The 23,356-nt window shown below is 36.6% G+C and overlaps 1 protein-coding gene across 1 annotated transcript; it reads left to right on the forward strand.

The window, feature by feature from the left end:
* The first annotated feature begins 931 nt into the window (after window positions 1–931).
* On the forward strand, window positions 932–16,249 carry LOC142233635 (uncharacterized). Its single transcript, XM_075304636.1, has 2 exons — window positions 932–1,124; window positions 15,240–16,249. Exons 1-2 carry the CDS (start codon window positions 1,107–1,109, stop codon window positions 16,149–16,151), a joined length of 930 nt encoding a protein of 309 aa, XP_075160751.1. The 5' UTR covers window positions 932–1,106; the 3' UTR covers window positions 16,152–16,249.
* Window positions 16,250–23,356: the final 7,107 nt, after the last annotated feature.

Raw genomic sequence — 23,356 nt, forward strand, 5'->3', positions numbered from 1 at the left:
TTAAATGTTTCCCACAATTTTTTACTAACATTGTGTACCACCCTAAAGCATTAGCCGACTTAAATTTTGAGTCTATAGATTTTGTCGAAGTCTATCAAATTCTGTCCAGATCAAGTGATATTTAAATTTTTGTATTTGGGACAAACCTTTACATATAGCCCCCAACACATTTGACGGATGTGATATGGTATCGAAAATTTAGATCTACAAAGTGGTGCAGGGTATAATATAGTCGGCCCCGCCCGACTTTACACTTTCCTTACTTCTTGTCCATAGGAAAATATCTTCTCAGAGATTTGGCAGGGCTTAACACTCAGCAATATTAACCTAATTTCAAGTTGAGCTTTCTTCGGTTCACACAAATAATATGATAAAAATAAAAAAAAAAATATATGTTGATCATGGATTGGGTGGAATACTCCCCTCTTTTGTGCCAGCAGTCCATTATTGAGTGATAACGATGTTAATGGTCCAATAGCCCTGTTACACTTCACTAGACAAATAAAACTCAAATGAGATTTCTGTGTTAAATTTCCAAAACCCAAAAATTGTTTAGATGTCCATAATGTTTGGTTACACTTACTGGTTTATGAAAAATGTTGACTCCCAAATAGAAATTTATAATGATTTTCTATTGACACAGTCATAAATTCATCATCAGAAACAAAAATGAAGACAAAAACAAAACATTAAAAAAAAAATCAACTGATATCACGATGGAAAAATATCTAGAAAAGTGAAACGTATCTCATAGAACAACCAAACCAAAGATATCGAAGCAACAACATCATCATTAGATTGACGATGATGATGATGATGATGATGAAATAACACAGCAATATTTGAGAGAGTGGTAATGGTATGACGAAAAATCTGAGTCCCATATAAAACCATCTGAAAAATTCGATATCATTTCAGACAATTTTTTTGCTCGAAACTTTTAACAAGACGTCTTATAGAAGAAGAAATAGAGAAGGAACCGCAAATACAAGTCCAAATCAAAGAATTGTTACAGTGAAATTGTATTATAGTGTTAAATTAAACAAAAAATCCATATTTTATTAAAGACATTTGAAACTTTGCAACTACAATCGCATTTTTTGAAGATGTGGCGAATTTATATGGTACATAACAACTTTTTTGTATGACTTTAGAATTAAAATGCAAAACAAAATAAGTGAAAATGGAACCAATTCCGGCCTTACCGAAGATCAAATATAAAGTGATTTAACTAATTCGGTGAAAAAATTTAACGAACGTATAAAGATTGGGTGTGGCAAAAATCATAGTTTTAATGTTTGGATGATTGTAATGCAACAAAGTAAAAAGCTATATAAATATTTTATTATATTTTTTTTAATTTTATTGTATGAAAGTAAAACATCAAATTTTTTACGAGGGCGGTTGAAAGAGAATAGTTAGTTTTTCAAAAATATTTTTATTTTTCAATATAATCTACTGAAACTTCAATACACTTAGTCCAACGCTTTTCTAGCAATTCTATCCCTTGATTAAAATAGTTTTCCTCATTGTCTTCAAAATAGTGGTTTACAACTTTAATTGCATCTTCATTTGAGGTAAAACGCTTTCCAGCAAGGATTTTTTTTAGATTTGGGAAAAAGTAAAAGTCACTGGGAGCTAAATCAGGAGAATAAGGTGGGTGGTCAAGCAACTCGTACTTTAATTCGTTGATTTTAGTTATTGTTAAAACACTCTTAGCTTAGGTTAGGTGGCAACCCGATGTATCAGGCTCACTTAGACTATTCATTGTGATACCACATTGGTGAACTTCTCTCTTATCACTCAGTGCTGCCCGATTCGTTGTTAAGCTCAATGACAAGGGACCTCCTTTTTATAGCCGAGTCCGAACGGTGTTCCACATTGCAGTGAAACCACTTAGAGAAGCTTTGAAAACCTCAGAAATGTCACCAGCATTACTGAGGTGGGATAATCCACCCCTGAAAACCTTTTTGGTGTTCGGTCGAAGCAGGAATCGAACACACGACCTTGTGTATACAAGGCGGGCATGCTAACCATTGCACCACGGTGGCTCCGTATGCTGGTATGTTGCCTTAATGAAAAATTATTTTTTTTTTGTTGTAAGCCAGGACGTTTTTCTCGAATTTGTACATTTAATTGATCCAGAATTTGTACATTTAATTGCGCTGGTGTGTTGTCTTGATGAAAAATTATTTTTTTGTATTGTAAGCCAGGACGTTTTTCTCGAGTTTGTACATTTAATTGATCCAAAAGATTGCAATAGTACTCTGAATTTATTGTTTTACCCTTTTGCAGATAGTCAATCAATAAAATACCTTTGAAATCCCAAAAAAAACCGTTGCCATAACCTTACCACCCTATTATTTGGGGCACTTCCTCCAGCTTCAGTCCATTGTTGGGATTGGTCTTTTGTCTCTGGAGTATAGTGGTGGATCCATGTCTCATCAACAGTTATGGAACGACGCTTAAAATCCATTTTATTTCGCTTAAAACGATCCAAACAAGCTTGAGAAATATTCACTCTTATGCGTTTTTGATCGACTGTTAACAAACGCGGCAGCCATCTTGCAGAAAGCTTTTTCATCTGTAGTTCTTCATGCAAAATTAAATGGACTCGATCATTTGAGATGCCCATGATATTAGCAATTTCACGCACTTTTATTCGTCGATCATTTAATACCATATCATGCACTTTGGCTACAATTTCTGTTGTTGTTGTTGCTGTTTTTGGACGTCCACTACGTGGTTCATATTCAATGCTTAGGATTAGGTTTTAGGTTAGGTGGCAGCCCGATATATCAGGCTCACTTAGACTATTCAGTCCATTGTGATACCACATTGGTGAACTTCTCTCTTATCACTGAGTGCTGCCCGATTCCATCTTAAGCTCAATGACAAGGGATCTCCTTTTTATAGCCGAGTCCGAACGGCGTTCCACATTGCAGTGAAACCACTTAAAGAAGCTTTGAAACCGTCAGAAATGCCACCAGCATTACTGAGGTGGGATAATCCACCGCTGAAAAACTGTTTGGTGTTCGGTCGAAGCAGGAATCGAACCCACGACCTTGTGTATGCAAGGCGGGCATGCTAACCATTGCACCACGGTGGCTCCCAATGCTTGTACGACCACGTTTAAATTCAGCAACGCAATTTTTTACTGTTGCATATGAAGGAGCACTTTCACCTAACACATTCACCATATCATTATGAATTTCTTGTCCCGATAAACCTTTTTTATGTAAATATTTAATGTTGTTTTTTTGATTTCAGCTTAAAACCATGAATTGACTAAACTACAAGTGTAGGTTAACCAACAGAGGAAAAGAATGTTTGTCAAATTTATTTCGGCAAAGCCCTATAGACTGCAAGATGGTTGGATGGACGCACGTTTCGGAATTACCACATTCCTCATCAGCATTCTCTACATGCAGCAAAACTATCAACCAATTATCAGAACAAATTCAGGCAGTTCCTCTGTTGGTTAAGCTACACTTGTAGTTTAGTCAATGCATGGTTTTAAGCTGAAATCAAAAAAACAACAACAATGATTAAAGGAAAAAAATCAACAATCACAAAACAAAACGAATGAAAAACAAGTAAGGAATGTCTAAAGTCGGGCGGGGTCGACTATATTATACCTTGCACCACTTTGTAGATCTAAATTTTCGATACCATATCACATCCGTCAAATGTGTTGGGGGCTATATATAAAGGTTTGTCCCAAATACATACATTTAAATATCACTCGATCTGGATAGAATTTGATAGACTTCTACAAAATCTATAGACTCAAAATTTAAGTCGCCTAGTGCACTAGGGTGGAACACAATGTTAGTAAAAAAAAATATGGGAAACATTTAAATCTGAAGCAATTTTAAGGAAACTTCGCAAAAATTTATTTACGATTTATCGCTCGATATATATGTATTAGAAGTTTAGGAAAATTAGAATCATTTTTACAACTTTTCGACTAAGCAGTTGCGATTTTAAAAGGAAAATGTTGGTATTTTTACCATTTTTGTTGAAATCAGAAAAACATATATATGGGAGCTATATCTAAATCTGAACCGATTTCAACCAAATTTGACACGCATAGCTACAATGCTAATTTCAACTAAATCGGAGTTAAAAATTGGCCTCTGTGGTCATATGAGTGTAAATCGGGAGAAAGCTATATATGGGAGCTATATCTAAATCTGAACCGATTTCAACCAAATTTGGCACGCATAGCAACAATGCAAATTCTACTCCCTGTGCAAAATTTCAACTAAATCGGAGTTAAAAATTGGCCTCTGTGGTCATATGAGTGCAAATCGGGCGAAAGCTATATATGGGAGATATGTCTAAATCTGAACCGATTTCAACCAAATTTGGCACGCATAGCTACAATGCTTATTCTACTCCCTGTGCAAAATTGCAATTAAATCCGAGTCAAAGATTGGCCACTGTGGTCATATGAGTGTAAATCGGGCGAAAGCTATATATGGGAACTATATCCAAATCTGAACCGATTTCACCCAAATTTGGCACGCATAGCTACAATGCTAATTCTACTTCCTGTGCAAAATTTCATCTAAATCGGAGCAAAAAATTGGCCTCTGTGGTCATATGAGTGTAAATCGGGCGAAAGCTATATATGGGAGATATATCTAAATCTGAACCGATTTCAATAAAATTTGGCACGCATAGCTACACTGCTAATTTTACTCCTTGTGCCAAATTTCAGTTAAATCGGTGTAAAAGATTGCCCACTGTGGTCATATGAGTGTAAATCGGGCGACCGATATATATGGGAGCTATATCTAATTCTGAACCGATTTCAATAAAATTTGGCACACTTGACTACACTACTAATTGTACTCCAAGTGCAAAATTTTAACCAAATTTGGGTAAAACTCTTCTTGCAGTCTATATGGCTTTGCCCAAATAAATTTGACAAACATTCTTTTCCTCTGTTGGTTAAGCTACACTTGTAGTTTAGTCAATGCATGGTTTTAAGCTGAAATAAAAAAAACAACAACAATGATTAAAAAAAAAACAAGTAAGGAAGGTCTAAAGTCGGGCGGGGCCGACTATATTATACCCTGCACCACTTTGTAGATCTAAATTTTCGATACCATATCACATCCGTCAAATGTGTTGGGTTTGTCAGGTTTGTCCCAAATACATACATTTAAATATCACTCGATCGGGACAGAATTTGATAGACTTCTACAAAATCTATAAACTCAAAATTTATGTCGGCTAATGCACTAGGGTGGAACACAATGTTAGTAAAAAACAAGTAACGAAAGTCTAAAGTCGGGCGGGACCGACTATATTATACCCTGCACCACCTTGTAGATCCACATTTTCCGATCTGGGCAAAATTTGCTAGACTTCTATAAAATCTATACACTTGGTTTATAAATTAGGCAATAAACATGAATTTCACTAATTAAGAATAAAATCAAACAATATTAACAATTTATTTCTATTTATTGTGTATGCTCTTAATTATTGATATTGGACTTATATTGCGACCTAGACTTCGATCACAAAAATGTGTTCACAGACAGACGGACGGACGGACGGACAGACGGACATGGTTATATCGACTCAGGGAACCTGAGCATTATTGCCAAAGACACCATAGGTCTACCTCCTCTCCTTTGGGTGTTACAAACATATGCACTAACTTATAATACCCTGTTCCACAGTGTGGCGCAGGGTATAAATATGGGAAACATTTAAATCTGAAGCAATTTTAAGGAAACTTCGCAAAAGTTTTTTTATGATTATCGCTCGATATATATGTATTTGATGATAAGGAAAATTACAGTCCTTTTTACAAGTTTTCGACTAAGCAGAGGCGATTTTAAAAGGGAAAATGTTGGTATTTTGACCATTTTTGTCGAAATCAGAAAAATATATATATGGGAGCTATATCTAAATCTGAACCGATTTCAACCAAATTGGGCACGCATAGCTACAACGCTAATTCTACTCCCTGTGCAAAATTTCAACTAAATCGGAGTAAAAAATTGGCGTCTGTGGTCATATGAGTGTAAATCGGGCGAAAGCTATATATGGGAGATATATCTAAATATGAACCGATTTCAATCCAATTTAGTACGCATAGCTACAATGCTAAATCTACTCCCTGTGTAAAATTTCAACCAAATTGGGCCAAAACTCTGGCTATTAGAATCATATTAGTCCATATCGGGCGAAAGATATATATATGGGAGCTATATCTAAATCAGAACCGATTTCAATCAAATTTTGCACACTTAACTGCACTACTAATTGTACTCCTAGTGCAAAATTTCAAACAAATTGGGCCACAACTCTGGCTTCTAGGACCATATTAGTCCATATCGGGCGAAAGATATATATGGGAGCTATATCTAAATCTGAATCGATTTCAACCAAATTTGGCACGCATAGCTACAATGCTAAATCTACTCCCTGTGCAAAATTTCAACCACATTGGACCAAAACTCTGGCTTTTAGGACCATATTAGTCCATATCGGGCGAAAGATATATATGGGAGCTGTATCTAAATCTGAACAGATTTCTTCCAAAATCAATAGAGTTCTATTCTGACCCAAATTAGGAACATGTGCCAAATTTGAAGGCGAGTGGACTTAAATTGCGACCAAGACTTTGATCACAAAAATGTGTTCACAGACAGACGGACGGACGGACGGACGGACAGACGGACGGACAGACGGACAGACGGACATGGTTATATCGAGTCAGGGACCAACCCTGAGCATTATTGCCAAAGACACCATGTGTCTATCTCGTCTCCTTCTGGGTGTTACAAACATATGCACTAACTTATAATACCCTGTTCCACAGTGTGGCGCAGGGTATAAATATGGGAAACGTTTAAATCTGAAGCAATTTTAAGGAAACTTCGAAAAAGTTTATTTATGATTTATCGCTCGATATATATGTATTAGAAGTTTAGGAAAATTAGAGTCATTTTTACAACTTTTCGACTAAGCAGTGGTGATTTTACAAGGTAAATTTTGGTATTTTGACCATTTTTGTCGAAATCAGAAAAACATATATATGGGAGCTATATCTAAATCTGAACCGATTTCAACCAAATTTGGCACGCATAGCAACAATGCAAATTCTACTCCCTGTGCAAAATTTCAACTAAATCGGAGTTAAAAATTGGCCTCTGTGGTCATATGAGTGTAAATCGGGCGAAAGCTATATATGGGAGATATATCTAAATCTGAACCGATTTCAACCACATTTGGCACGCATAGCTACAATGCTAATTCTACTACCTGTGCAAAATTTCAACTAAATCGGAGCAAAAAATTGGCCTCTGTGGTCATATGAGTGTAAATCGGCCGAAAGCTATATATGGGAACTATATCTAAATCTGAACCGATTTCAATAAAATTTGGCACGCATAGCTACACTGCTAATTTTACTCCTTGTGCAAAATTTCAGTTAAATCGGAGTAAAAGATTGCCCACTGTGGTCATATGAGTGTAAATCGGGCGAACGATATATATGGGAGCTATATCTAATTCTGAACCGATTTCAATAAAATTTGGCACGCATAGCAACAATGCAAATTCTACTCCCTGTGCAAAATTTCAACTAAATCGGAGTTAAAAATTGGCCTCTGTGGTCATATGAGTGTAAATCGGGCGAAAGCTATATATGGGAGATATATCTAAATCTGAACCGATTTCAACCAAATTTGGCACGCATAGCTACAATGCTAATTCTACTCCCTGTGCAAAATTTCAATTAAATCGGAGTAAAAGATTGGCCACTGTAGTCATATGAGTGTAAATCGGGCGAAAGCTATATATGGGAACTATATCTAAATCTGAACCGATTTCAATAAAATTTGGCACGCATAGCTACACTGCTAATTTTACTCCTTGTGCAAAATTTCAGTTAAATCGGAGTAAAAGATTGCCCACTGTGGTCATATGAGTGTAAATCGGGCGAACGCTATATATGGGAGCTATATCTAATTCTGAACCGATTTCAATAAAATTTGGCACACTTGACTACACTACTAATTGTACTCCTAGTGCAAAATTTTAACCAAATTGGGGTAAAACTCTGGCTTCTGGGACCGTATTAGTCCATATCGGGCGAAAGATATATATGGGAGCTATATCTAAATCTGAACCGATTTCTTCCAAAATCAATAGGGTTCTATTCTGAGCCGAAACACATACTTGTGCCAAATTTGAAGTCGATCGGACTAAAACTGCGACCTAGACTTTGATTACAAAAATGTGTTCACGGACAGACGGACATGGCTATATCGACTCAGGAGCCCACCCTGAGCATTTTTGCAAATACACCATGTGTCTATCTCGTCTTCTTCTGGGTGTTGCAAACATATGCACTAACTTATAATACCCTGTTCCACAGTGTGGCGCAGGGTATAAAAGAGAGCACGCTCAAAAATAAACCCAGCCAACTGCACTCAAATCGATGATTTGACGGTGGCAAAGGAAAAGAGTTATGTTTGTACGAATTTATTTCGGCATAAGCCGGCTATCATGTAAAACCTTTTTTCGGAAGGTTCAAGTGTGCTTCATTGTTGGGTTTAATGAACTGCCTGAATTTGTTCTGATAATTGGTTGATAGTTTTGCTGCAAGTAGAGGGTGCTGTTGAGGAATGTGGTAATTCCGAAACGTGCGTCCATCCAATCAACTTGCAGTCTATATGGCTTTGCCCAAATAAATTTGACAAACATTCTTTTCCTCTGTTGGTTAAGCTACACTTGTAGTTTGGTCAATGCATGGTTTTAAGCTGAAATAAAAAAAAACAACAACAATGATAAAAAAAAACAACAACAATAACAAAACAAAACGAGTAAATATTTAATGACAGCACACATTTCTAATTTTTCCATGTAAAAAAATTACGGATGCGTCTTTTTTGAACACCTCTTTCTATATGAAGAAGTTGCCAGATACGAAGGAGTTCTATATGAAGGAGTTTGTCAGAACAAAATTTAACACTTTGATTGAGATCAGGAGATTTCAATGGTCACTGTACGATGGAAATGAAGCGTGGGACCCTTTCCTTATCAAGCCATTCTTGGTGAGTCCAATGGTGCTGAGTTCTATTGGAATGGCCATGGTCTGCGACCGAAATTTTTGTGTGCCTAGGGCTTCAGGACATTTTCCCTATAATTTTTAGAATTTATTTTGACCACACACTGAAAAAAATTTTGTCGTGAGGCCAAAGATTTCATGTCCTCAAAATACGAATGCGAATTTTTCTTAGCATAGAAAACGCATTTCTCTAATATAACCTAGCAAAAAATGGAGCACTATTTCAACAGGTTTACAAGGGAGAGAGGCAGTGCCAACTGCTTACAAATCAACCGAATTAGCGCTGATTTTTGTGGGCGATGTCCCGATTTAGAGCAGCTTTTGCATACCGCTGTTATAATTGTTCATTTTAATAGAAATATGTTGACTTTTTGTATCTTGTAAAGACATTTTTACTTGAAACCTGGCATTATTTCTACTTAAAATCGAGTTCGCATTTGGAAATTTAAGATGTCGTTAACACTTTGATAGCACATAAAGAAGAAAGCTCAAATAAATAAACAAATCCAATCAAAAAGATTTACTACAACATATATATTTTTATTTTTGCCCTAAACAAAAAACTTCTTTATTCCAAAATTATTTCACTACACCGAAAGAAAAGTTTACTTGGATCCAAAGATTTTGACCTTCTTTTAAGGATTCCGAGCAAAAGATGCGGTATCTTTAAAATAAAGACATTTTTTAGCGAAATTATGATACAGATATCATTTATCGAAGCTTTATTTTTTCGCGGTATATTAATAAAGCTATTCACGTACAAACAAATGCCAGTTTAAAATCCAAATTATAACGGATATTTCCTTAACTCCAAAAAAAAAAAACAAATAGACTCCAAAAAAACGTTTACTTCACTGAAAAAACAATGAACCCATCAGGAAGAAAACTTTCGGTTAATTTTAGAAAATTTTGGATATTTGTGAGAAAATTTTAACTAAACAGTATTACAAACGTAGGCATCACGCCGATGTCATAAAAATAAGTAAATATTTTTCGACAAATTCAAGAAAGTTTATTAGGCATAACTAAGTTTTTTCACTTGTTAAAGAAAATTTTGTAGTTTGAAAGAAGAACTTGGAGTTCAAAGTTCCAAGAATATCTTTAGTGACATACGAAGTTCATGATGGACATATTTTTGGTAAAATTTACAAATTTAAAGAAATTCTGAACTATTTTGTGGAAGACACGAATTTAGTTAATCTTTATGCTTTATTTGAGTATATTTTTTCCTCGGTTTTAGTTAATTTAACTAACGTACACAATAAATTATTAGAGTAAAGGAAACTTCCTCCAAACATAATAATTCCATGAACTAAAATAAAATTAATTTGGCTTTAGTGAAATAGAGAGTTCACTTTTTTTGAGTGTTGGATCCAAAGATTTTGACCTTCCTTTAAGGATTTTGGTATTGATTCCGAGCCAAAGATACGGGTTCTTTAAAATAAGGAAATTTTTCTGCGACCTATCTGGCTTTAAATCTAGGATCTATAAAATTAAAATTAGAATAGAGATCTCATTTATCGAATTTTCATTCTATTTTCCCCGGTATATTAATAAAGCTATTCACATACAAACACATGCTAGTTTGAATATCCAAATTATGACGGATTCTTCGAAGTAAAACATATTGTCTTAATTCCAAAAAAGCTTTAAACCAAAGATGCTAAAACCTCACAATAAGTAAAGCGTTTTTGTCTTAAATCTAAAGATTCAATATTTCAGTTTATTTAAGGACAATTTATTTAAATCGAAAATGCGTTTCTTTACTTTAAGGAAAATTTGCCTTAGTTTAAAGGCATGCAGCTTTAACGAAGGGACGCAAATTTTCAAAATGTGTGTCCTAGATTTTATGAAACAAAATTTTTGAAGTAAAAATTTTAAACTTTGTTTTAATTAAAATTTCATAATTTTAAAGAAATTTGTCCTTAATAGTGTGTAAATTGCGCATACTAAAATTGAGGTTGCGTAATCTTTAATATCACGTAAATATTTTTTTCAGTGTATGCAAAATCCTCAAACTAAGTCGTAGCCTATATTTGAAGCGTTTCTATTTTAAATCTAAAGATTTAATATTTCAATTAATTTAAGCACGATTTCTTTAATGTCTTTCATTACTTTAAGGAAAATTGGCCTTAGTTCAAAGATATACCAGTTACCACTCGTCGACTACGAAACACATCACATCCGGGGGTCCGGGTTCGAATCCGACCGAAACCACCCATTTTTATACCCTCCACCATAGGATGGGGGGTATATTAACTTTGTCATTCCGTTTGTAACACATCGAAATATTGCTCTAAGACCCCATAAAGTATATATATTCTGGGTCGTGGTGAAATTCTGAGTCGATCTGAGCATGTCCGTCCGTCCGTCCGTCCGTCCGTCCGTCCGTCCGTCTGTTGAAATCACGCTAACTTCCGAATGAAACAAGCTATCGACTTGAAACTTGGCACAAGTAGTTGTTATTGATGTAGGTCGCATGGTATTGCAAATGGGCCATATCGGTCCACTTTTACGTATAGCCCCCATATAAACGGACCCCCAAATTTGGCTTGCGAGGCCTCTAAGAGAAGCAAATTTCATCCGATCCAGCTGAAATTTGGTACATGGTGTTAGTATATGGTCTCTAACAACCATGCAAAAATTGGTCGACATCGGTCCATAATTATATATAGCCCCCATATAAACCGATTCCCCGATTTGACTTGCGAGGCCTCTAAGAGAAGCAAATTTATATACACCAGTAAATGGTGTTAGTATAGGCTCTCTACGTACCGTGCAAAAAGTCCATATCGATTCGTAATTATTTGTAGACTTAACTATACATAACTTTTTTGTCTAATATATACCACGTATGGACTAACTCACAATCTAGAAAACGATGTTAAGAAGTTTAAACATTCCACAACCCAAGTATTTCGATTGTGGATGGCAGTCTTTCGTAGACGTTTCTACGCAATCCATGGTGGAGGGTACATAAGATTCGGCTTGGCCGAACTTACGGCCGTATATACTTGTTTAATCTTATTAAATATTTTGGAATCCTTCAGAAATATGTTTTCAAAAGTGTGACTTTAATTTTTTTTTCTTGAAAATTGAGTGGAATACACTGAAAAAAAAATCATGTCCGGTTCCAAAGATTTTAAAAGTAGCTTTTAAACACTCAGAAATGTCACCAGCATTGGGCCGCTTGAAGGCCATAATTCGTGCCAAAGGTAGCTAATTCGAACAAATACACACAAATTCTAAAGGGTGATACGGTCAAAATTTGGTCAAGGGAAAACGCGTGTAAATCGGTGAAATCGTTTATTTAAAAAATCAAATTAAATTTCTTTTTCAAGTTCAATTAGTATAAAATTCAGGAAAAATATTCAGTTAGGCTTTCGCTTTTCCAAATCCGAATTGCCGGGCCTCACGCTTGACACCTGCCATCAGATTTTGTACAGCCACCTTGTCCACCTTCTTCGCCGCAGAAAGCCAGTTTGCCTTGAACTGCTGTTCGTCCTTAGCAGTTTTTTGGTCTTCTTTAGGTTCCGCTTGACAATAGCCCAGTATTTCTCAATTGGGCGGAGCTCTGGCGTGTTGGGAGGTTCTTGTCCTTGGGAACCACCTGCACGTTGTTGGCGGCGTACCACTTCATGGCCTTTTTACCGTAATGGCAAGATGCCAAATCCGGCCAAAACAGTACGGAACAACCGTGTTTCTTCAGGAAAGGCAGCAGACGTTTATTCAAACACTCTTTCGCGTAAATTTCTTGGTTGACAGTCCCGGAAGCTATGAAAATGCTGCTTTTCAAGCCACAGGTACAGATGGCTTGCCAAACCAGATATTTCTTTGCGAACTTTGACAGTTTTATGTGCTTGAAAATATCTGCTACCTTTCCCCTTCCTTTTGCCGTATAAAACTCCTGTCCCGAAAGCTGCTTGTAGTCGGCTTTGACGTAGGTTTCGTCGTCCATTACCACGCAGTCAAACTTCGCCAGCATCGTCGTGTACAGCCTCCGGGATCGCACTTTGGCCGTCGTATTTTGTTTATCATCGCGATTTGGAGTCACTACCTTCTTGTAAGTCGATAGTCCGGCTCGTTTTTTGGCTCGATGCACGGTTGTAGACGATACACCCAGCTTATTTGCGGCATCTCGGAGAGAGAGGTTAGGGTTTCGCTTGAAACCACCGGCAATTCTCTTTGTCGTCTCAGCGGCTTCCGGTTTTCGATTTCCCCCGATCCAGACTTCCTGGCTGTCGACAAACGTTCCCCAAACACTTTAATTACATTTGTAACGTTTGACTTGGCAACTTTTAGCGATTTTGCCAGCTTTGCGTGCGAGTAGCTCGGATTTTCGCGATGCGCGAGCAAAATTTTGATACGCTGCTCTTTTTGCTTGGACGGCATTTTGACAACTGAAGAGTGAATTCCAAAATCAAAATAGGAGCAACATTCTACACACACATACCTTCAAAATGAGGGGTGTTCAGGTTTTTTAAATGCAAAATTGAAAGAAATACGTCAAGTTTATATTGACCAAATTTTGACCGTATCACCCTTTAAAATTTGATATTTGATATTGATAATATAGCGCTTCACTTATGTAATGCAACATATTAGCTACCTTGTATATATATTTTTACTATGGAATTTTAAAATAAATCTATTTACGGAGTAAAGTCTTTCGTTCTTCAGAAAGCAACAGCGCTTAATATAAACGATTTCAACTTTGGTTTAAGAATAAAATAAATCTTTTGGTTATAAAAATTTAAACTTTTCGAAAAGACACACACAACTGTAACAAAAGAATAACGTTTTTATTTGTTTTATTAAATTGCTTGCTTACAGTCAAAAAAAAGTTTACTTGGATCCAAAGATTTTGACCTTTCCTTAAGGATTTTGGTATTGATTCCGAACCAAAGATGCGGCTTCTTTAAAATAAGGAAATTTTTTAGCGACCTATTTGGCTTTAAATCTACACAGTTAGAAAAATATGTTTTTCATATGTTCCGATATAAACAAAATGTGTTTCGGGCACAATTTTTAAACACAATATATTTGCAAGTGCAAACATGTAATGTTCCTAAACTAACACAAAATGTTTGGGACACATATGTTAATATGTTACAATATATTATGTTTGGGGCATGAATGTTTCATACAAATAATATGTGTGAATGTAAACATATATAAATTTACAAATTTCGAGTAAACATATATATGTTGTGATACTGTATTCAGAGAGCGACAGAGAGAGAGAGAGAGTTAGTATAGAAAAAGAAATAGAGATGGAAACCGGGAGGGTTGAATAAAAAGATATCAACATAACACAGCGAGAGAATGAAATGAGAGCAATTTCTGTGAAACCGCTTGTATGTTGTTTCGGAAAACTGTTTTATAATAAGGCAAAAAATTTGGTATGCTTAAGTCTAAATAGTATTTAATTTGAATAGTAGAATGAGTATTCGGAATAAAGAGAATAGACATTCGGAATCAAGAGAATAGACATTTGAAAAAAACAGCATATTTGTATTACAGAAAAAGATGCGAAGAACTCAAAAATTTCGTGGAAGTGAAAATTATGTGAGGGAATGAACACAATCTTCTTTGGGGAATTCTTCCAAGCATATACTATTTTTGGACTCAAAATGCTTCCAAACATATAATATGCTCACATAAAACAAACATATTAATGTTTCGGCGGTATCCAATAATATATGTGCTTCCTGCAAAATATGTTTGGAACATATGTTAGAGAAGCGATTTTTTTGAGGGTGTAGGACCAATAAAATTAAAATTAGGGTACAGATCTCATTTATCAAATTTTCATTCTCTTTTCGAGGTTTATTAATAAAAGTAGTCACGTACAAATAAATGCCAGTTTAAAAATCCAAATTATGACGAATACTTCAAAGTGAAAAATGTTTTCTTAATTTTAAAAAAAACTTTAAACCAAATTTCCATTGCGTAATCTTTAATATCATGTAAATATTTTTTTCAGTGTAATTATATTCAGTGTAGTTGGTGCAGGCAGTCAGCCTGGATTGACATGAACTCAAATTGCATATCATTTATTTTGTTATGGTGCCACTGATATAATTGCGTTGTAAACTTTTATCACTGACCAAGTAAAACATTTATCTTATATCTCCAGGTTATTTCTCTTGCCACAACAATTGCTGCCGTTTACAATCCCCGTACAATTCAATCTAGACAACAATACTACATACAAAGTCGAGAAACAAGCACATGCGAAGGACGGCAATCACCTGGCCCAATTTGTGAATCTTGTGACCTCTTGGCCACATGCGTCAAACACTCCACTGGATGGGTCAATATACCTGTAGAGACATGTGACACCCAAAATGGTTTCTACTGTAACTCTCTACTTGGTCGATGCAGCAATGACACTGGCCCCTGCCATCCATTTAGTGCTGAGGGTAATTTCCCTTGCACTTCACATGGCATCTTTCCGGATCCTTATGACTGTCAAAAATATCACATGTGTTACTTTGTTGGTCCCACGCTGGTATCCGCCAGTGTTGAATGTGGTGGAGATAAAGCCTTTAATCCGGCTACCGGACAATGTTCTCTGACATTGGCTCATTCGATTTGTCAAAAGCAACAATTCATTTGCCACAATGCTGGAGATGCCAACGTATGGCCCCTCAGCTCGAACATTTTCTACATATGCAAGGCTAGCTCAAACCAAGATGAACGTATACTCTATCCCACACTCTATCGTTGTGATGATGGTGAAGTTTTTGATGGTTATTATTGTCGCTCGGGTGTGGTCGGTGGTGAATTACCCAACATACCACCAGATATGATACCTGGAATGCCTCCTATGGGCCAAATACCAACCACTACTACGCCCAAATCTACAGATATCGAAAACTCTTCTAATCCCAGAGTGTGTCCGCAGGTGGGACTCTTTGCCGATACAGATGATTGTCGTAAATACTATTACTGCTCGGCCATAAATGGAAATCTTAAGCAGATGCAGTGTCCCTTTGGAACTGTATTCAATGAGGATTTGTCTTCATGCAGCCTGGGCGATTGCTGAGCAAATATACGGACCGTTATATATGTAAATGTTTAAAAGCAAAACTGTTTGAGTTTTTTTTATTTAATAAAGATGTGACTGGCTATTGCAGTATATAATACCTAGAGTTTGATAAGAAATATATAACATTCGGCCTGGCCGACTGTCGGCTAGAGGGCGATTTTTTATATGGGGCTACATATAATTATAGACCGATATGAACCAAAAAACGAGCTGGTTGAAAATTTCACAACATCTTCATTATTGAAAGCTGTAGCGTGATTTCAGACAGCCAGACGGATGGACACGTTAGGTGGGCACAGTCACATTTTTTGAAAATAGTTGCCCATATTTTATCACTCGGCATTTCTTTTGGTTAATTCGCATAAACGCCACGTAAAGACCGGTACTAACATATGTTCAGTTTTCGAGTTGAAAGTCACATTATTTTCGCGATTATTTTATCTAAAACAATCAAAATTATAAATGAAAAGAAATACAGTCCTGTTAAATCTTAATGAAATCTAGATGAAAAAGATAATGCGTATCAATTGAGTTAATATATCTGGTTTTAATCGCACTATTTTAATAAAGTAACCGCCGAAATTTCAGCGCGAAAAGTGAACATAGTACCGCTCTTACGACACAGAAGTCGTTATTGTCTAGAGACTGAGAAATTCCTAAATAAAGGGTGATACGGTCAAAATTTGGTCAAGGGAAAACGCGTGTAAATCGGTGAAATCGTTTATTTAAAAAATCAAATTAAATTTCTTTTTCAAGTTCAATTAGTATACAATTCAGGAAAAATATTCAGTTAGGCTTTCGCTTTTCCAAATCCGAATTGCCGGGCCTCACGCTTGACACCTGCCATCAGATTTTGTACAGCCACCTTGTCCACCTTCTTCGCCGCAGAAAGCCAGTTTGCCTGGAACTGCTGCTCGTCCTTAGCAGTTTTTTGGTCTTCTTTAGGTTCCGCTTGACAATAGCCCAGTATTTCTCAATTGGGCGGGGCTCTGGCGTGTTGGGAGGGTTCTTGTCCTTGGGAACCACCAGCACGTTGTTGGCGGCGTACCACTCCATGGCCTTTTTACCGTAATGGCAAGATGCCAAATCCGGCCAAAACAGTACGGAACAACCGTGTTTCTTCAGTAAAGGCAGCAGACGTTTATTTAAACACTCTTTCACGTAAATTTCTTGGTTGACAGTCCCGGAAGCTATGAAAATGATGCTTTTCAAGCCACAGGTACAGATGGCTTGCCAAACCAGATATTTCTTTGCGAACTTTGACAGTTTTATGTGCTTGCAAATATCTGCTACCTTTCCCCCTTCCTTTTGCCGTATAAAACTCCTGTCCCGGAAGCTGCTTGTAGTCGGCTTTGACGTAGGTTTCGTCGTCCATTACCACGCAGTCAAACTTCGTCAGCATCGTCGAGTACAGCCTCCGGGATCGCGCTTTGGCCGTCGTATTTTGTTTATCATCGCGATTTGGAGTCACTACCTTCTTGTAAGTCGATAGTCCGGCTCGTTTTTTGGCTCGATGCACGGTTGTAGACGATACACCCAGCTTATTTGCGGCATCTCGGTGAGAGAGGTTAGGGTTTCGCTTGAAACTACCGGCAACTCTCTTTGTCGTCTCAGCGGCTTCCGGTTTTCGATTTCCCCCCGATCCAGACTTCCTGGCTGTCGACAAACGTTCCCCAAACACTTTAATTACATTTGTAACGGTTGATTTGGCAACTTTTAACGATTTTGCCAGCTTTGTGTGCGAGTAGCTCCGATTTTCGCGATGCGCGAGCAAAATTTTGATACGCTGCTCTTCTTGATTGGACGGCATTTTGACAACTGAAGAGTGAATTCCAAAATCAAAATAGGAGCAACATTCTACACACACACTTTCAAAATGAGGGGTGTTCAGGTTTTTTAAATGCAAAATTGAAAGAAATACGTCAAGTTTATATTGACCAAATTTTGACCGTATCACCCTTTATGTTGGCGCCTCTGAAACTTTCTCCCATGATGACAGCGATGATTTTATATCAAAAGGCAATAGTTTAGCAAATTTGTTTCTAGAAAGTCAGAAGCCTAAGCTCATAATTACTGGAATATTACTGTGGGGTATGTTCCGATATTCGGAATCGCAAAATCTTCGTTTGGTGATGTTTTCTTAACCCTATAATATACAAATTTAAATTTTAGCAACATAGTTCTGTTTTATAAGAAGTTTAAATACAAATTGAATTTAAATCCGATAGTATCTCAATTTTTATACCATGCTCCACACTGTGGAACTGGGTATTATAAGTTAGTGCATATGTGTGCAACACATATGGTGTCTTTGGCAAAAATGCTCAGGGTGGGCTCCTGAGTCGATGTAGCCATGTCCGTCTGTCCGTGAACACATTTTTATAATCAAAGTCTAGGTCGCAGTTTTAGTCCAAACGACTTCAAATTTGGCACAAGTATGTGTTTTGGCTCAGAATAGAACACTATTGATTTTGGAAGAAATCGGTTCAGATTTAGATATAGCTCCCATATATATATTTCGCCCGATATGGACTTATATGGCCCCAGAAGCCAGAGTTTTACCCTAATGTGCTTTAAATTTTGCACAAGAAGAACAACTAGTACTATAGTTAAGTGTGCCAAATTTGGTTGAAATCGGTTCAGATTTAGATATAGCTCCCACATATATCGTTGGCCCGATTTACACTCATATGACCACAGTGGCCAATCTTTTACTTCGATTTAATTGAAAATTTGCACAGGGAGTACAATTACCATGAAGCTGTGCGTGCCAAATTTGTTTGAAATCGGTTCAGATTTAGGTATATCTCCCATATATAGCTTTCGCTCGATTTACACTCATATGACCACAGATGCCAATTTTTAACTCCGATTTAGTTGAAATTTTGCACAGGCAGTAGAATTAGCATTGTTGCCATGTGTGCCAAATTTGGTTGAAATCGGTTCAAATTTAGATATAGCTCCCATATATATGTTTTTCTGATTTCGACAAAAATGGTCAAAATACCAACATTTTCCTTGTAAAATCACCACTGCTTAGTCGAAAAGTTGTAAAAATTACTCTAATTATCCTAAACTTCTAATACATATATATCATTGTGGTCCACTTCAGTGCATTAGCCGCCTTAAATTTTGAGTCTATAGATATTGTAGAAGTCTATCAAATTCTGTCCAGATCGAGTGATATTTAAATGTATGTATTTGGGACAAACCTTTATATATAGCCCCCAACAGATTTGACGGATGTGTATCGAAAATTTAGATCTACAAAGTGGTGCAGGGTATAATATAGTCGGCCCCGCCCGACTTTAGACTTTCCTTACTTGTTTTTTACTAACATTGTGTTCCACCCTAGTGCATTAGCCGACTTAAATTTTGAGTCTATAGATTTTGTAGAAGTCTATCAAATTCTGTCCAGATCGAGTGATATTTAAATGTATGTATTTGGGACAAACCTTTATATATAGTCCCCAACACATTTGACGGATGTGATATGGTATCGAAAATTTAGATCTACAAAGTGGTGCAGGGTGTAATATAGTCGGCCCCGCCCGACTTTAGACTTTCCTTATTCTAGAACCCCAAGAAGTAAAATTCTAGAACCCCAAGAAGTAAAATCGGTAGATCGGTCTATATGGGGGCTACACCAAAACATGGACCGATAGTCACCATTTTTGGCACACCTCTTTATGGTCCAAAAACACCTCTAGATTTCTAATTTCAGGCAAATTGGACACAAACTACGGATTCTAGAAGCGCAAGAAGTAAAATCGGGAGATAGGTCTATATGGGGGCTTTACCAAAACATGGACCGATACTCACCAGTTTTGGCACACCTCTTAATGGTCCTAAAATATCCTATATTTTAAATTTCAGCAAATTGGACAAAAACTACGGATTCTAACAGGTTGGCTGATAAGTCCCCGGTCTGACACATAGATGGCGTCGCTTGTATTAAATGCATATTATTTTTTTTTTATAGTACCAACCTTCAAATGATTCGTGTCAAAATTTGACGTCTGTAAGTCAATTAGTTTGTGAGATAGAGCGTCTTTTGTGAAGTAACTTTTGTTATTGTGAAAAAAACGGGAAAAAAGGAATTTCGTGTTTTGATAAAATACTGTTTTCTGAAGGGAAAAAATACGGTGGAAGCAAAAACTTGGCTTGATAATGAGTTTCCGGACTCTGCCCCAGGCAAATCAACAATAATTGATTGGTATGCAAAATTCAAGCGTGGTGAAATGAGCACGGAGGACGGTGAACGCAGTGGACGCTCGAAAGAGGTGGTTACCGACGAAAACATAAAAAAAATCCACAAAATGATTTTCAATGACCGTAAAATGAAGTTGATAGAGATAGCAGAGGCCTTAAAGATATCAAAGGAACTTGTTGGTCATATCATTCATCAAACAAAAAACAACAACGTGTTGATGATTCTGAGCGTTGTTTGCAGCTGTTAACTCGTAATACACCCGAGTTTTTCCGTCGATATGTGACAATGGATGAAACATGGCTCCATCACTATACTCCTGAGTCCAATCGACAGTCGGCTGAGTGGACAGCGACCGGTGAGCCGTCTCCGAAGCGTGGAAAAACACAAACGTCCGCTGGAAAAGTAATGGCCTCTGTTTTTTGGGTTGCGCATGGAATAATTTTTATCGATTATCTTGAGAAGGGAAAAACCATCAACAGTCACTATTATATGGCGTTATTGGAGCGTTTGAAGGTCGAAATCGCGGCAAAACGGCCCCACACACAAAAAATATTTTTTCTGATTCAATCACGAAATTAATTGATTTTAATTTTTTAATTGAAGTGTCTTCAATCACAGAAATGATAGTATCAATTAAAAAATTAATTGGCATTCAATTAAAAAATTAATTGATTTAATTAAAAATTTAATTGATACTATTAATTTGTGTGATTGATTTTTATTTCAATTAAAAATTTTGTTGATTCAATTAAATCTTTAATTGAATATTTTTTAAAACTCAATTAAGATTTTAATTGGAAAAATGTTCGTGATTTTTTTTTTCTGTGCATATGAAGAAGAAAAAAGTGTTGTTCCACCAAGACAACGCACCGTGCCACAAGTTATTGAGAACGATGGCAAAAATTCATGAATTGGGCTTCGAATTGCTTCCCCACCTACCGTATTCTCCAGATCTGGCCCCCAGCGACTTTTTCTTGTTCTCAGACCTCAAAAGGATACTCGCGGGATGCTCGCAATTTGGCTGCAATGAAGAGGTGATCGCCAAAACTGAGGCCTATTTTGAGGCAAAACCGAAGGAATACTACCAAAATGGTATCAAAAAATTGGAAGGTCGTTATAATCGTTGTACCGCTCTTGATGGGAACTATGTTGAATAATAAAAACGAATTTTGACAACAAAAATGTGTTTTTCTTTGTTAGACCGGGGACTTATCAGCCAACCTGTTAGAAGCGCAAGAAGTAAAATCGGGAGATCGGTCTATATGGGGGCTACACCAAAACATGGACCGATACTCACCATTTTTGACACACCTCTTTATGGTTCCAAAATACCTCTCGATTTCCAATTTTAGGCAAATTGGATTAAAATTCTAGAAGCCCAAGAAGTAAAATCGGGAGATCGGTCTATATGGGGGCTACACAAAACATGGACCGATAGTCACCATTTTTGGCACACCTCTTATGGTCCAAAAACACCTCTAGATTTCAAATTTCAGGCAAATTGGATAAAAACTACGGATTCTAGAAGCGCACGAAGTACAATCGGGAGATAGGTCTATATGGGGGCTATACCCAAACATGGACCGATACTCACCATTTTTGGCGCACCTCTTTATGGTCCTAAAACACCTCTAGATTTCATTTCAGGCAAATTGGATGAAAACTACAGTTTCTATAAGCCCTGTATCAAAACCTGGACCGATATAGCCCATCTTCCAACTTGACCTGCCTGTAGACGAAAGACGAGTTTGTACAAAATGTCTTTATTGCTTTATTATTGAAGACTGTAGCGTGATTACAACAGACAGACGGAGATGGTTATATCGACTTAGAATTTCTCCCTGATCCAGAATATATATAAATTGTTAGGGCCGATGTTGAATGTGAACCACACCTAAACGCCAAGTTTTTTCCGAATTTTATTTGACATTTCTCTATTTCAGACTTACTCAATTTGAACCATGGAGAGATACACAATCCAACAACGTGTTAAAGTTATCCAGACTTATTATGAAAATGGGCGTTCAAATCAAAATGTATATCGTGCACCTTCATCTTCAGTGATGAGGCACATTTTCACCTCAATGGATTCGTCAATAAACAGAATTGCCGCATTTGGGCGAATGAGAATCCAAGAGTGATTGTCGAAAAACTAATGCACCCACAAAGAGTGACTGTTTGGTGCGGTTTATGGGCTGGCGGCATCATCGGGCCGTATTTTTTCCAAAATGAGGCCGGTCAGGCAGTTACTGTGAATGGTGTTCGTGATCGTGAGATGATAACGAACTTTTTATGGCCCGAATTGGAAGATATGGATGTGTACGATATGTGCACACAAAAAAATAACTGCAAATAAATATTAACAACTTTATTTGTATGTAAAATCTGCTGATGCTCAACAAATTTGTCTTTGAATATGAGGCATTTTCTGTTGAAATGTGTTTGTAGATGCTTGACAGAGGAAATAATAGAAATATTGTGAATTTTCAACAAATTATTTTGTTGCGAAAATAGTTGACTGCTATCGATATGAAAACAAAAACAAAAATACAAGACTGGTTACGCGCACATCGCTGAGAATATGTACGAAAGCTAAAAGAAGTATGCGAAGAATACCGTTAGAACAAAATGAGTATGAGCACATGCACGTGTATGATAGCAAACAAAGAGCTCACTCATCAGAGAATACAGAAAAGCATTTATAAATATCTGTGAAAAATGTATATTTTTCAGTTTGATAGTTTCTTAAATGTGTTTGTTGTATGAGATAATTGAAAAACCCATATTAATATCGGGATTAGAGTTATTACAATTCTAATTAACTAGAATGTTTAGCACTGGGCAAGAAGTTGTCAAAATGTTTGCTAGACCCTGGACTAATACTCAAATTTAAAATCGTCATACATTTACAAAAGTGAGTATAGGATTTTCGACATAAAAATGTTACAAGTTCCCCATCCAAAAATAACATTTTGGGCACATTTCTTCT

This window comes from Haematobia irritans, chromosome 4, assembly GCF_050003625.1.
Source record: "Haematobia irritans isolate KBUSLIRL chromosome 4, ASM5000362v1, whole genome shotgun sequence".
Taxonomy (NCBI): domain Eukaryota; kingdom Metazoa; phylum Arthropoda; class Insecta; order Diptera; family Muscidae; genus Haematobia; species Haematobia irritans.